A 15,508-nucleotide genomic window follows, 5' to 3' on the forward strand; every position below is an offset into this window, starting at 1 on the left:
TACTAAAGTAAAGAATCTGAGTACTTCCTCCACCACTGATTAAACTAAATATCTAATCAGACAAAACAAGCAAATTGAATTCTAAGAAACAGTTTAATATTTTCTAATAAGGTATGGCTTAAGTGATTACTCAGTTATCAAGAAAGTAATTGATAATGGAAACAATTACTTCCCACAGCTCTAAAATCACTAAAATTAGTATAAACCAGAAAAAAAGCATGATCTTTTATTCTCTGTCTGGCTTTATGAAATTCCCACCAGTGTAAAATTCAAGATACAGTATGTATGTAGGATCAATACAAGCAGGAGTACTGTAAAAGTCCTTTATTCAACATTTTGTTTCAAGGCTTAGGGGATGGGGATTAACCAAGGGCAGCGTACTTGGGGGAGGTCTCTACTTAGTAAAGTCCGTTTGAGGGCAAGAAAATTTATAATAAAAATGTTGGCCTTCTACATTGCATTTGGCTTCCAAAACTTGCCCGTAAAGTGTTTATCCAATGTGACCATCTCATTATTTCTACAATTTACTGATCAAACTATCCTCCAAAATAAACTAAAAAAAAATAAAATAAAAATAGAAGTCAGCCCTTTCGCATTTTCCTCCAAAGTCATATAAGTAGCAGTAGTAAAGAAAACAAGGTTTGTATTTAAGACTGCAGTCTTTTGTGTCCTGTGGAGTGTGTCCACAGTTTGTACCTCAGCATCAGATGTCAGCAAATTTTGATGAAAGTTTGCATCAGTCCCATCCACATAAAGAATGTACATGTGAAGATTTCGTGACTAGAAAAAAACATGAACCAAGAGACGAGAGAATTCGTGCTCCCTGGAGTCCCGGTTCTTTTCTTCTTAGTCGGTCGTAGAGGGCAAAGAAAGAGATGGGGCTGCAATGGTCCAGAGTTGAGAAACAAGATTGGCATTCTGTGCTAGACTGGCCAACAGGGCTGACTTTCTGGCTGATGGAGGAAAAGTTCTCGAGGATAATGGGTGGAAAGAAGCGACTGGACCATCATGAGAAAGACTAGGACTTCTTGGAGTCCTGTGTGTTGCGTTTCTTGAGGTCACTCAGGTCAACTGGTGTAAAAGCTGCAAGGGCAGACAGAAAAGAGTTGTTAACCTTTAGTGATCTAAAATTAAAATCCACTTCACTACTAAATTACACTATAACTTACAATGTAGGTTGGGGTTTGGGTTCTTCTCCACATACTCCTGTGGTCCACGGTCATTACGTTCACTATTTTGTGTTGATCTGATGTCTCTGAGCACACACTGCCAGGCTGCGAAAGAGTAAAGACAACAGTGCTTTCGTTACATTTAGAAAACCTTATCCCTCCCTGTAGATTAGTAATAATAGCAGGACAAGGCAGACTGAAGAGGAGGTTCAACTTAAAGACGGTGAGACATATTTAACAGTTTCACACACTGCATGCGTGAGCAGCAAGTGTGCATCGCATAACCCGTTGTATTTTTTTGCCCATGTTATTAGAGCATCCATAATCAGCTGCGGAGCATCTAGAGAAAAGAAGTCTAGCTGATTTTTTTCTGCGCTGCGCACACAGTTTTTAGCAAATATATACAGGGAAAATGATCTTTTGATACTTATAATGACACTGTACCACCTTTCACTACAGTTTCAATGTCTTCATCAGAAATGAAGACAAATACAAATCTGTTTTACTCAAACTTTACTGTTTCTGTTGAAAAATAAAGGTTCTCTGACAATGAATTCCCTCAGTTTTTAATTTATTTTCATTTAATAGATGTATATCATGTCGAAAGTGTTGTTGTTTTTACTCTCACTGCCAGAATAGGGGATTTCAGGTTTAAATCACTGCAGCGAGGAAAAGGCAAGGACGATCATAAATTTGCTTAACGACCACAGTACCATCATCCAAAAATAAAAAAAAACTGTGTAACTCACAGCCAAATATATTCACTTTTTTCTCAACTGAGCCAGGAGGCAAATGGGAAAGGAGAATTATGCTGTGGTGAAATGTTTCTCAAAGCCAAGAAAGATTAAGTGAAGAGGTGAATTATACACACTTTGCTCATGATGTACTACTATTTTGTAAATATATACAGCTTGTTCAGACATCCTCTCCTTGTTGTGTTCACTTCGTTTTAAGTTTTTAATATACAGCGTGAAAAAAGGTTTGAACGCAGATAATTAAATTACTTATCCCCTGTGCCATCGGACTAAAGCTAACCACGCCGATAAGTCATTCATTTTCGGTCTGCACCACTGAGCCTCAAAACAATTCTTGGGAATATAGTGCACACTGTTATAATTTCATTTAAAAACTGCACTTTAAGAGAGAAAAGATCTCCGTACACGCAAGAACTTTAGCACTGTATAATCTCTGTTCATGATCATTTATGCACACTGGCCATGTGTGTGCTGATGTAAAAAGGAGGCAGATTGTCTACTCTGTGATTGGTTGCCTCGGTACAGAAAGTATGACAAATATGGCAAAAAGTGAGACCAGAGTTTTCTTTGTGAGTTGTTGCAAAGAAAATGTGGCTACATAATAAAGCAGCAGCTGTGGGCATTATCCATCATCAGAGGAAGCTTTGGCAATGATAAAGGAGTACCCACACAAGAAGGGTGAAATCAAATAAGGTGTGTAGACCTAGTTATAACGTTTTGGCATGTGGGTGTCTGTGTCATTATTTGTCCTGTGCAGAAGGACTCACGTGCAAGCGTGCACTCACAGGTGATGAGATGCTTTGTCAAACTAATGGTTTCACATTATCCCACTGATCTACAGGTGGCAGTAACACGCCAAGATACAAAAGTTTTTTGAGGACAGAAATGTTGTCAACACATCTGTTAGAGCTCAAGGACTCACACAATGAGATTTGGTGTTACTCACAGAATCTCGCTGTAATGACACAATGGAAACAGTGACGAGATTTGGTGAGTAACACAACAGAACTCCACAGGGCACCTTTGAAATCCACAATAAACAAGGTGTGGTTCCTTCAGCTTTGCAAACAATGAAAACAGATTAATCACTGAGTTTCACTCATTGTCGAGAATGAGAGTGTTTCGTGTGGCTTCTTGTACAGCGGAGAGGGAAAGATGGCTGACAGGTGGAACTGTTGTAATGCCATTATTATTTACAATTCATGTCCTCACATTACATTGGGCATATAAACTGTTTAATGAAGTGAGTCCACTGTGTTACAATGTTATGTTTGGAATAACCTTCTATATAAATTACTGTAACAGATGCACATATTCAACTTTTATGGTATTCTACAGTTAATGGCAAAAGTGACCAAAAGGAATTTCTGCTTAAAGGTGCAGTCGAGAGAGGTTGTTGATATTTGAACTCAACACCCAAACAAATACACCCCTCCCTTCATGTGCTCCTTCAGAGGCTGAGTTTTACCATCCCACTCCCTCTTTGAACATCCATGGCCTTTCCCATGTCCCGTGCACGAGCACAGCACGCCAGTGTTGTATGTCTCTGTCCGAGCCACTTTGTTGGTTTCCCATTTACAGAGTCAGGACAGTGTTTTCAGCGCGCACACAGAACGGACAGCTGGCAGACTGAAAGGAGATATTCACTACATATGGCCAAAAAAGTGCATTGGATAAATATCACAGGCTCCACTTTTAAATATTTGATCGGGGTTTTTGACGAAAAGCAAATAGTGTACTTCTTCAGTTCACTTCAGTGCCTGCATTAATCTCTGGGGCCGCGATTGGTTTACTGCTGAGCTTCAGCTGAAGTAATTGTATTGTATCAGTAGCTATAAAAAATAAGGAGGTGCCTGTGATAGATGAATAGACCAATCAATAATCACCCACCTAAATTAAGTGTAGTGAAAAAGGATGTGAAGAAAGAATAAAGGGGTTTCAGAGATTTCTACATGACAGATCTAAACAGGCCAACGTTTATTTTTCTGTTGTTGTTTCTGCAAATGCCAATAGTATACAGGAAATAAACACCCTAAATCTAAACCTGGACAACACAATTAGTTCTGAGAAATCATTTTTTTCTGATAGGTAACAATAAATGTTCAGATTGTTTTGAAATAAACTGAACATATCAGTGTTAGAAGGTGTACTTACTATCATGTATAAAGCGCACATTTTCCTCATGTGCCGGGGTGAAGAGCTCCCCACTGTTAGTAGGGGATCGGGGGCTTGAAGTCCTCTTGTAACTATTCACCATCCTGGGAGCAGATGAGCTTCACAATAATAAAAACAGCAAAATTAGCAGCACAGTAGACAGTCATTTTGTAAGTCTTTTGATCATTGTTTACTCAAAACTTCAAAATAATATTCTACTGTGTCTCAAGCACAAAGCAAGTACATAACTAGAGTTTCATTTACATAAATTACATTAACACCTTTGAATTTGTACTTGTGCATCAGCACTAAATTGCCACAACTTGTTACAGACCTGGTCATTCTGTTTGCAGTCTGTACTCGCTCCTCGCTCCTCTATGGTGAGTGGATTTGAAAAATAAAAAGCTTCAGAAGTCCTCAGCTGAATTCTTACAATAAACAACAGTGGCATGTTAGCATCTCCACATGATCTAAGAAGACAGTTTCGAAACAACATAACACATGCCAATATTTACCTCCAAACAGACTATCTGAAACAGTTAACTAGTGACACTGCTGGTTAAGTTAGCCCACAGTTAATTTTGCTAGCTATTTATTAGTCAATAACAATAAACTATAGCATCTGAAGACTTATGACAAGTAAAGTAACATTACCGGGGTTGTTAGCTCACAGTTTCTAACGTAATATAATTTCTATATAGCTACGGTACGCTGTGCATCTGGAAAAAAGTGAGCAAATATTGACGTTAGCAAGCCAAGGGGCTTTTGTTTACGTTCTTACTTCAGTAGCTTCAGTGTTGTTAGCAGCAGGCTACTAAGCCAGACCCAGTACATTAACCGCTGGTGAAATCACACGAACAAGACTATTTATTTTCTCTACATATGTGTCTGTTTATCGGGACACGTGTCCCCCTATAGCTATGTCCTGGACAGCTACCTAAAGATTTGCTGACACAATAATTTCAGCTAACTTTAGCCAGCTAGCAAGCTAGCGATTTACATTGTCTTGTCGTAACGTTAGCTTCATTAGCTAATATTTTGCTACCGTTACTGCTCCAAAATATTTGTTAGAAAGACACTTAGCGCAGTTACAAAATTTTCAAGGTGCACAGCAAAGGACACACTGTTTAAATATTTAACAAACCTTTTCGTAACCCTTCCTTTCGGTTTCTTTATTCAGAGACTGTGTACGCCCGTTAGACCTGGCTAAAACGTTGCCAATGCCAACCAATCATTTCCGGGAAAAAGACACGGAAGTAAAAACGGCTCTCATCTTTCTTTATTATACATCTATGCTCTCACAACCGCAGTATACATTTAATTTTGCAGCCAATACTACTACTTCTACTACTACTACTACTACTACTACTACTAATAATAATAATAATAATAATAATAATACCAATTCTTTATACGCCACTTTTCGTGCACCCAGAGAAACTTCACGAAGAACAAACCAATAACACAGACTGCAATTATCATTATTATAATTATTATAATAACAACAACAACAAGACAGTTCATATCCACTGGTATAACACTATAAAAATATTATAAAAATAATTCCACTTACTTTCCCATTACTTTCTTTAAAACAATGTATAAATAAATAAATCCATCTTCTTTAATAAAAGTAAAACATGGCAGTTTTTTCTTACTGTTATGGGTACTGTATTTACATTCCCAATCATTATACCACACCATATAAGGAGCATGCACATCTCAGGAAATCCTGTACTATATTAACAATGTTTATACATACAGGATGGCTGAAAATGGATCTATGCTCTCACTTCTATAAACTCACAACTATCAAACTATAAAGAATTTATAATAATAAAGTCAATAATAATAATAATAATAATAATAATAATAATAATAATAATAATAATGATAAATAATAATAATAATAACAGGCGCTCCTTATCTACTGATGTGATATATTTTTGAAAATGAATAAATACACCAACATTTAGTACACTAGTTGATTTACAACATATTTTTTTCCACTTAATTTGTCATAATTTAAATATATATATGTATATCTGTCTTCTCTAATAAAAATAAAACATTACAGTTATTTTTTCATTGGTACTACAATTGCTACTGTATTTCCATTTTCCCTTCATGCCTGGATACATTACCAGAAATATGAGTATATATATTTTTGTTATCATTTACAAATAATGTGACAGCAGCAGCAAAACCTGGCTAAAGTTAAGGGCATGCATATCCCAGGTAACAGAGCTTCACGCTGCAGTGATGGTGATGAAAATGCCGATGTGTTCACTTTTCATTCACAGACTACACAACGGCAACTAATTTATAAAAGGCGTCTTTATTTATGAAAACGTACAAAAATAATTATCAAGGAGAAAATTATAAGACTTTCATTGCTGACATTCATACTTCTACTACAGAAAACAACAGCAATACATAAGCGAAAAAAAAGCAGCGGTAAAAGTGCCTCTACAGCATGAACTTAATGTTTTATGATTTCTGACCATCAATGAAGTATCAATTATTAATATGGATGATCCTCTTTCTGCCCAGCAGTGAGGATTCATAACTCAGACTGTAAAACACAAACATCTCGGCCCAAATTCTGTGTTGTAAATTCAATACACAGTAAACAGAGTGTAACCAGCTACTTAAAAAGTAACTGTTTAATATTAGCACAGTTGAAAGAATACTTGCTGATACTGAAATGCTAAAGATATAAAAGATATATATTAATCTAATTTTTCTTCACTGGACCATTGTTGGTATTAAAGATGAAGAGAGGGAGATATTTGCTTCATACTCACCGGCAGTATGAAAAATACACAAATGCAAAAATGAAAGTTAAATAAAATAACATAAACAGAAATATAAATACAGCCTTATGGAGTATTACTTTGAAGCTGTAATTATAATAATTTAAAAAAAGAGAAACAAACAGCACCTCCGCCTTGCTTTACAGGATCAGTAACAGGCCCGAACTATGTTCTTCTACCCTGTAACAAGTTTGTTCGGTATTGCACTGTTTCATGCTGTTAAATGTGTTTTATCGGTGTCTGCTCAGCTGTCTGTTCTCTCTTTGGGTACATTTAGTGCCTGATCACACGCAGCCCGTCTCGAACAGTTTGAGCAGCTCTGTGCAGTCTGGGTCGATGAGGTCTGCAGGCTTCTCTCCGCTTTCGTTCTCGGCCTCTGTGCTCGCTCCCATCGACAGCAGATACCTGAGCAGAGACAGAAGCAGCTTACTGTCAAACAGAGGCTCTCAGATATTTAAAAAAGACATTTCATAATCAAAAAAACATTTAACACAATACATTCTCCAGTGCTTCACCCATATTTTAATCTGCAGTATTCTGTATTCCTGTGTTTTGTGGTGAATTATGTCACAGTTTCAGGGGTGTTGTTCACTGCCTACTGTCTTTGTTCAGAGCCAAACCACCTACGATGAAATATTAATGCTACACTGAGAAAAAAAAAATCTAAGATTTGGAGGTAAAGTCATAATGTTACAAGAATAAAAGTCAAAGTTTCGAGAAAAGTAATATGCTGAAATTAAAGTCATAATTTAATGAGAGTAAGGTCATCACTATTTCAAGAACAAAATATTGCGGGAACAAAGTCGTAATGTAATGAAAAGAAAGTCATACTGTTTCATCATAAAAATTGTAATTTACAAGAACAAAGTAGTAATTTAATGAGAATAAAGAAAAAAAATCACAATTTTACGAAAATAAAGTTGTGATTTAATAAGAATAAAGCCATACTATTTAAAAAAAACCCAAATCATAGTTTACGAGAATACACATAATTTAATGAGAATAAAGTCCAGACTATAGTCTTTAAATCCTGTTTGTTTTTCGACTGGGCCCTGACACTCTGTTGTTGCATCATATCCAGATAATCCCTGTCTTAGTAAGGTTATTATGATCCCTTCACTTCATATTACTCTACAAGGGATATTTGAGGTGAGCAGATTTCTTGGAAAATGTGCAGAGTTTGATTGTAGTTTCACATACATGTCAATCTGCTCAATACTAAAACTAACTTTTATTTTACTGCTGAGAAACATGCAGCAAATGATTAAGTCTTTCATGCTTTACTCTTTGCGATCAGTGTGCGGAAAAAGTAAGCATGATTGGTCAAAAAGGTTAGAAGGTCATGTGCTACCTGGCAATTTCTGGGTAGCCGTCACTGCAGGCCATGTGAAGTGGCGTCCAGCCGTCTTCGTCTCTCTGGTGAACATCAGCTCCGTATTTCACCAGCAGCTTCACCACCTCCATGTTTCCTGTTAGCACGGCTTCATGCAGTGCTGCCATACCTGCACACGTCAGTCAGTACAAACATCGTCAGCTGACATCATAACAGTTTCGAACCCTCATTGGTCGGCATTATTTCTAATATCAAATCAAATTTGCTGCACATTGTGACGAAAAAAGCGGCGACTTTGCTCACCTGAGTGGAAGAGCGTATCCACACGGACCTTCCTCGCTCTCATGAACCGACCAATCTGCTCCAAATCTCCTCGCCTCACAATATCCTGGAAGACGATGTCATTGGGGAAGTGCACAGTTCTCTTTGCAGGTGCGACAGGTATGACAGGTGCAGGTTTCTCCTGCGCTTGTGTGCGCTGAGTTGAACTGTATCGTGACCCTTTGCTGTACGAGGGGATGTAGGTCGATGCCGCCTTGTAAGTGGACGTGTACTGTGACGGGGTGTAGTGTGTCGAGCTGTACTGTGTTGAGCTGTACTTTGTCGGGGAGGTGTATGAGGACGTGTAGTGCGGTGTAGTTGGTGTGTAATGTGAGGGGGTGTAGTAGGTGGGTGTGTGATATGTTGGCGTGTACTGTGAGCTGCGTGTGTACGTTGACACTGGTATATGGTAGTTGTACTTCATCCCTGCGGCGGCAGCGGCTTGGCCTCCTCCTCTGCTGTCAGCCCAGGAGGAGGAAAACCGAGAAATCCAAGCAATCCAATAAAAGAGCAATATCCTTCGCCCTGCGTCCTTTTAGTTGCCTCCTCGCTTGCTTCTTTTCCTTTTAGTTCCCAGCTGGAGAACCTCCTGCTGAATACAAGCACTTTACAAATCTCAAATCCCCTTCTTTAGCTTTTATGGTCCTCTTTTTTTCTCCTGCTGTGAATTTCTCCCACTTGAATTTGAAATGATCTTTTGCACAGTGTGTTTGCAGTTGCACAAAACCGTTGTCTGATGGGGGAAAGTGGGAGAGGACCCCTATATACCCTCTGTAGGGCTATTTTAGGGCCTAATATCCAGTGACTTCAGCTTAGAAATGAGTCCTCCCACTGTGCAGTCACATGCCGACTGACACCGCACCCACCCCTCATAAAAATGTTGACAACCCAAATGTTCCCTCTGAGACCTATGTCTTCCCACATAAACACTCAACCCCTTTGAAACCTGGATAAACGTCACTTTTGTTGTGATGCTCTCAGACACCTTTCACAAGTATTAGAGCCTTCGAAACCGGAGCAAATGGGTTCGATTTCCTTCAAACACATGGAGAAAAAAAGCAATGAGCAACTTGGAAAGAAATGTTCAATAAACTGCAACAAATTAATTGTCTTAGAAAAATTATTTAAAGAAAAAGGTAGAAAAAAATTAAATTTTCTAAAATTTTATAAAAGAACAAATTGGTTCAATTACATTCGATCACATGGAGAAAAAAGTAATGAGCAACTTGGACAGAAATTAATTGCAAGAAATGTACTGATTCAGAAAATTCTTTAAAAAAAAAAGAAAAACAAGAGACATTTTCTAGGGGGGAAAAGTAAAAAGCTAGGGAACAATTATATTAGATATCATTATATTATTAATAATGTAATATATAATTATTATATTAATCACATTCAAAATATTTTACATAATTATCATAATATGACAGCATTTTTTCAAGTTATTTCCTTTTTAGTTTCGTTTTCTTGAGTGCAAATTCTCAGGTAATTTTCTTAGAATTTTTACTTATTTTTTGCCAATTTTTGGGTACTTTTTTCTTTAGTTGCTTCTTTCCATGTTTTTTAAAAAATCAAGCCAATTTGCTGAGGTTTCAGAGGGTTCAGAGACACATATTGACAGAAAAGTGAGACTAAACTCACAAGAGACTCAGCTATTTTCCTATTTACGGATATTGCAAGCTGTTACATGCATCAGTTTTCTGTGGATCTTGTTGTTTTGGTTCTGGATGTCCTGCAGGGCAAATAAACAACAGCAAACAGGAATAGCACATGATTTCTTTTTGGCATGTGTTGTTTATTTGTCTGCTTACGTCAAACTTTATGTTGCAATATAACCTCAAGTTAGACCAGAGACTTTAGTAACTGATTTGAAAAACAAACATTTTCATAATAAAGTGGAGATCTTGACGTAATGGTCCTTCTCGTGTTCCCCGTTGACCCGCATGTCCATCATGTGACACGTCATTGCTTGCCCTTTACATTCAAACTAGATACACCAATAAAATTCAACCACTGAGGAGGTTCTGTGTGACCAGCTGAGAGGGCAAAGCCACTAAACATAACCTCTCTCTTGAAATGCCACTGAAAAGTCACATGGTTGCCAGAAACGCAGCTATTTACATCACTGAACTTTTGCCCTCCTGAACAAGACTGACGCACACAGAGCAAAAAAAAATGTTGTGTTTCTCATGAATGGAAATCCTATCAATCGCATTTTTCTTTCTTTTTTTTAAGCCTTTATAAATTTAATATTGAAAATGTGGAATAACAGTTTTCTGAGTGACATGCGGTGCGTGTGAATGCTGCTGTAACGTTGCACCAGCTGTCTGCAGACAGACTTGTATGATGGGCGGAGCTGGTTATAACTGGTTCACAAACCTTTAGAAGAGGTCTTGAGCATTTCACAGATGCTGCCAATGTAACAGAGGAAATAGCTTAACTGCCATCCTCAGGTTTTAGTTCTCACCACAACTCCAACCACTTAAGATATGACCTTGCTTCAAAACTTGATCCCCTCTGTTGTAATTAGCAGCTATTGCATATACTTGGCTGCAAATTCTACATAGCATATTATTTATCTATTTTATTAACATCACTAATCACTTTAAAAGGTAAGTTTGGTATTTTGCAAACTGGACCATATTTTACCACATTTTTGTTTAACTGACTAATTGAAAAAAACATTTTTTTTAAACGTGTTCAGTATTGAAAATCACAAAAACAACAACAAAACAAAAATGTGAAAGAAAAATTAAAGAAGGAAAGAACAAGAAAATGATCTGAGAAAATTAAAAAAGAAAAAAAAAAGAAAAAAGGAGAATGATTTCTATAAATCTCTTAAATTGTATAGTTCTCTGGCCACTGCCGGTTGCGGCCCTCTTGCTCAATACTGGACCAGTTTCCAAAATTATCGTTCCCATTTAGTCACTTAGACACAAAAACAAAGGAAAACAGGGTCCCAGTGAAACTGTCTCTTTAAATGCATCTGCCCAGCCATATTAATCTTCAAAATTGTCCTACAATAGTTGTGTGAAAATGACGCTAAAAATACAGAAAATCTCCAGATAACTTTGTTTCACAGTTGAGAAAATAACTGAGAAAAGTTTTTTGTAGTTGTCGTTTTTGGTTTGTTTGTTTTTTCACTATATGATACACTGTTTATGGCCGTTTTCTTTCCAGTTATGTGTGTTACAAATTCACAAAGGCTGATCACATGATTATCCCAGCAGGAAAGGATCAATTAATTTCTGCCATGGTAAGAGTTGACCTCGGCTCTAAATGCCACTGCAAATTATTATCCATCACCTCCCTGCACTACTGGTCTCTGCACGGGGGGGGACAGGGGGCAGAGGCTTAGAGCTAATGTCTAGACAAATTGAAGTGAGTATTTGAATGTTCACAGCTCGAGGAAGCGACTTTTAGAAGCTGCTATCAGGTTTCAAAGTCTCTTATATGGTAGTGAGGGGGTGCAGGGGCGTCCCTGAGCGCCGGCGCTACTCCCTCCAGCTTCCCTTCACTCCTCTCCACGGAGACTTCCTCAGCAGAAGAAACTTAAGCATGTGGAAAATGTTTGTTCGCTACAGCTCAGAGTCAGGCCTGCTTTTGGACAAATGCCAGAGAGAGGTGTCATGGGTTACAGCACCTTGCTATAGATAGCCCCAGACAGCCCTGTGTGTTACGATTTGTCAAATTACCAAGAAGTCAGAGTTGAAAACATTCAGGTGTGTGGAACATTGCCAACGATAATGATAGCAACGACGATTATTAACAGTAATAAAGTCGCACTTCTGCAGCGTGTTATCGCCTCCCTCAGTGTGACTTTCTGAATTATTCTATATGGTTGCATGTATGTTTTTCTAGAATATATTTATATTTAATCCATTTCCAATCCATTTTAAAAGTAAAGTGCATGTTTCTCATATTTGAGTAATACATATTATAGTTACTAAAGTTATTATATTGTTTGTATTCTTTTTAAATCTCCTAATGTTATTATCTAAAGCGTTTTAATTTAGTTGCTGAGCTCTCTTTAAACTGCAAGGACTAAAATTTTCTCTGCATTCTCTAAAATAAGTCAGATTTAAATATATTGGGACCAAAAAGTGCAGGAATCAGCTTATAAAATATCCACCAAGTATTAATTTTTAATGGCTGAATGTAAAGTCCCCACAGGCTCTTAAAGCCCCCGCATTCCCTGAAAATAAAGCAAAAAATAGAGAGGACATGACCTCAGTGTCCTCAGTGGTAGCTGCAGCTGAGCATCGACACTGGCGTCAGTAGTAAAAATCATGTTGAATCACATTTTTGGCACATGAACAATCTACTTGGTTCATGCAATGTGCTTCCCCGCTAGATATGTGCATGCATTTACCGTACATTCATGGATAAAATAGTTTGTCTCTGCTAAATGTTAATAACGAGATGTACATCACACAAAGTTTTCTCTGGTCATGAACATATTTTGCCCTTTATTTTATCAATATAAATCTAAAGACTAAAATCTATAATAAACAATGTAAATACCACAGATTTTCACAATATAAAATAAAACTAAAAGTTTCAAGACAATAAATGCATGATAACCTGTAGTCTGCTTAAACATGAAATGAATTAACTTTGACATTAAAGCTGGGGTAGGCAGTTTAACTTGGGCGTAAAAAATCCCATCATAAACTTGAGATAGTTTATTCAGGTGGACTGAGTGGAAACAAGACTTCTGCACCTTCGTGGCTCTGTTTTCAGGCTTTAAAAAATCATGTTACGTAAGACTTTGGCCAATCACAGGTCATTTCAGAGAGCAGGTGTCCCTTTTGGTTGTTCTATAAATGCAGATGCACGTCCGTTCAGAGAAAGTCTGATTCAAAGGCAGAGAATCCTGCAGAAAATGTTTCTATTTCAGCAACAGCAACAACTGCCTGCACTGTAAAGCATCCCAAGAAAGGAAGATGGACTTACTGACAAAGAAAAAAGTTCAAAAGTGAGTCTGACAATGAGCGCAATTAAACACGTGTCAATATCAACGAAGTGTTTCAGAGACAGAAAAAAATGTAAGAACAAATAAATCACTGAGACACTGTACGAAGCATGTGCTCATAGTCACGTGGTGGACGAGGTTTAGCATAAAGAGGGGAGAGCTGCAGAAGGAGGGTCTATTTTCAAATTCAGCCTTTTTCAGATTTCTGCCTACCGCAGCTTAAATCTTTAAACATGTCAGACAGTCTGTGTCTCTGTGCTGCTGCGAACAGATTCTCTTGATAAAATAATGCATGATGTTCACATGCACAGTCACAAGCAGCATATCAATAATACAGTCACCTCATAAATGATGACACATGGCTCGCTCCTACATGATACATTAGCTGCTGTTCATAATGAAAAAGTATCACTATCGATTTCTGTGATTTATTATTTCGTACTGGATCAAAAGCAAATTTTGTGGCACCGCACTCACACAAAGTGTTTTAGGGCCACATTTAGATGAGAACGACCCCGCTAAAAATGGGAAAGTCTTTCCTTTGCATAAAAAAACCTGCATTCTTATAATAACATTATGAAAACGATACTAGTGTATACGCGACTACAAAAACAGCCAAAAATGCTGTAATATGCATGCCAGGCCAGTAGTTGTCGGTAACTTTGGAATAATAATACTACTACTACAATAATAATAATAATAAACTATATTTATGTAGCACTTTTCTTAACAAGTTTACAAAGTGTTTTCCAGAAAAGCAAAAGATAAAATCAAGGCAGCAAATAAACAACAATAAAATCAAATGCAAACAACACAGTGATCATGTATTACTGAAAAAAAGCTGTTGTCATGTGAACGAAAGGCCAAACCACAACAAAAGTGTAATGTTTCATGCAAGATTCCTTGCTGTGTAAACAGCCCCTTAGTGTAGTTGAATATTTTAGGTCAAAGACAACTGTGAACTCAGACGATGACATTGCTGACTTACAGTATTATCAAGTCAACAGTGTCGACTAGTGAGCTTTTTTTGTCTCTTTACTACAGGACGTCGGCGCTGCACAGCCAGGTGTTCAGGGACAAGCAGTTCAGACAGTTTTAATAGCAACCTGTCACAGAGGCTTATCACCGGGCTATACATGATACAAAAAAGACCACGATGCATTCCCTAACACCCAGCGGACTCGCGTGATGCAGGTAGGAGGAAGGTTGGTGACTCCACCACCTAAAAATAAGAGCTGTGAAGCATCTTGTCTGTGTATAGCATGTAATGAATGTGTGGCAAGGCGAGCGGAATCAAAAGGTTGCTGACAACGCCACCTGGGGGCTTTCACCCCAGGATATAACAGGACTTCATAAGTTACCAGTTTTCGATTTGAAACAAGGCACGCAGGTCAAAATAACTCCACAGGACGAGAGCGTGATTTCCAATTATAAAAATATATTTTATTAAACAATTATTTTTAACTGAGTAACAGACTAAATGAATCAACATAAAAGATGTTGAAATGATGTGAGGAGCCACTTAAAGGAAATAAGGGACAGGGCTGGGGCTTACCACGACAGCGGTAACAAAAAAAGGAGGGATCCAAAACTACACTTCACCCGTGACACTGCAAACCAAAACGTGAAAAAGGAACCACCACCAGGGGAACCGCTGCCGCTCTGGGCCTCAGCACCTGTCAACAGGAAGAAAACAATATTAAAACCATAAAATCAAGGCAGTCCTCACACACAACATAATCAAAAATAACACCCCAAAGCCAAAAGAAACTATACTAAATCGCAAATTATCAAAATCAAGAAAAGAAATATTTCTAAACAATTAATCCGATATAACAGAAACTCAAGCAATAATAATCCAATGAAAAGAAATAACAAATAAATTCAAACAATAAATCCAATATAACACTGAGACACAATAATAATCCAAAAATAATCAATAAATGTCTGCCACTCTAATTTAAAACAGTCTTGGTGGGTGTGGC

General features: G+C 37.6%; 2 protein-coding genes across 2 annotated transcripts; both read right to left on the reverse strand.

Annotated features, from left to right (window-relative positions):
- Window positions 1–309: 309 nt before the first annotated feature.
- On the reverse strand, window positions 310–5,311 carry mcrip1 (MAPK regulated corepressor interacting protein 1). The gene is made up of 5 exons (XM_042505098.1): window positions 5,223–5,311; window positions 4,413–4,506; window positions 4,079–4,197; window positions 1,170–1,274; window positions 310–1,083 (listed from the first exon to the last, which is right to left on the reverse strand). Exons 2-5 carry the CDS (start codon window positions 4,418–4,420, stop codon window positions 1,019–1,021), a joined length of 297 nt encoding a protein of 98 aa, XP_042361032.1. The 5' UTR covers window positions 4,421–4,506; window positions 5,223–5,311; the 3' UTR covers window positions 310–1,018.
- Window positions 5,312–6,848: 1,537 nt separating this feature from the next.
- On the reverse strand, window positions 6,849–9,269 carry LOC121957199 (protein phosphatase 1 regulatory subunit 27). The gene is made up of 3 exons (XM_042505730.1): window positions 8,531–9,269; window positions 8,246–8,396; window positions 6,849–7,299 (listed from the first exon to the last, which is right to left on the reverse strand). Exons 1-3 carry the CDS (start codon window positions 8,970–8,972, stop codon window positions 7,179–7,181), a joined length of 714 nt encoding a protein of 237 aa, XP_042361664.1. The 5' UTR covers window positions 8,973–9,269; the 3' UTR covers window positions 6,849–7,178.
- Between the last annotated feature and the right edge of the window lie 6,239 nt (window positions 9,270–15,508).

The sequence above is a fragment of the Plectropomus leopardus genome, chromosome 17, assembly GCF_008729295.1.
Source record: "Plectropomus leopardus isolate mb chromosome 17, YSFRI_Pleo_2.0, whole genome shotgun sequence".
In the NCBI taxonomy this organism is placed as follows: domain Eukaryota; kingdom Metazoa; phylum Chordata; class Actinopteri; order Perciformes; family Serranidae; genus Plectropomus; species Plectropomus leopardus.

Excerpts from the sequence above, each read along its gene's own strand:
- mcrip1 (XM_042505098.1), bottom strand. Across the intron at positions 1,275-4,078 it reads TGTGCGCTTTATACATGATA|CCTGGCAGTGTGTGCTCAGA; the intron begins GTAAGTACACCT and ends ACTCTTTCGCAG. Across the intron at positions 1,084-1,169 it reads CCCAAACCCCAACCTACATT|CTTTTACACCAGTTGACCTG; the intron begins GTAAGTTATAGT and ends CTGCCCTTGCAG.
- LOC121957199 (XM_042505730.1), bottom strand. The coding sequence starts at position 8,972 with ATGAAGTACAACTACCATATACCAGTGTCAACGTACACACGCAGCTCA. Across the intron at positions 8,397-8,530 it reads GGATACGCTCTTCCACTCAG|GTATGGCAGCACTGCATGAA; the intron begins GTGAGCAAAGTC and ends TGACGTGTGCAG. Across the intron at positions 7,300-8,245 it reads GGCTACCCAGAAATTGCCAG|GTATCTGCTGTCGATGGGAG; the intron begins GTAGCACATGAC and ends GTCTCTGCTCAG.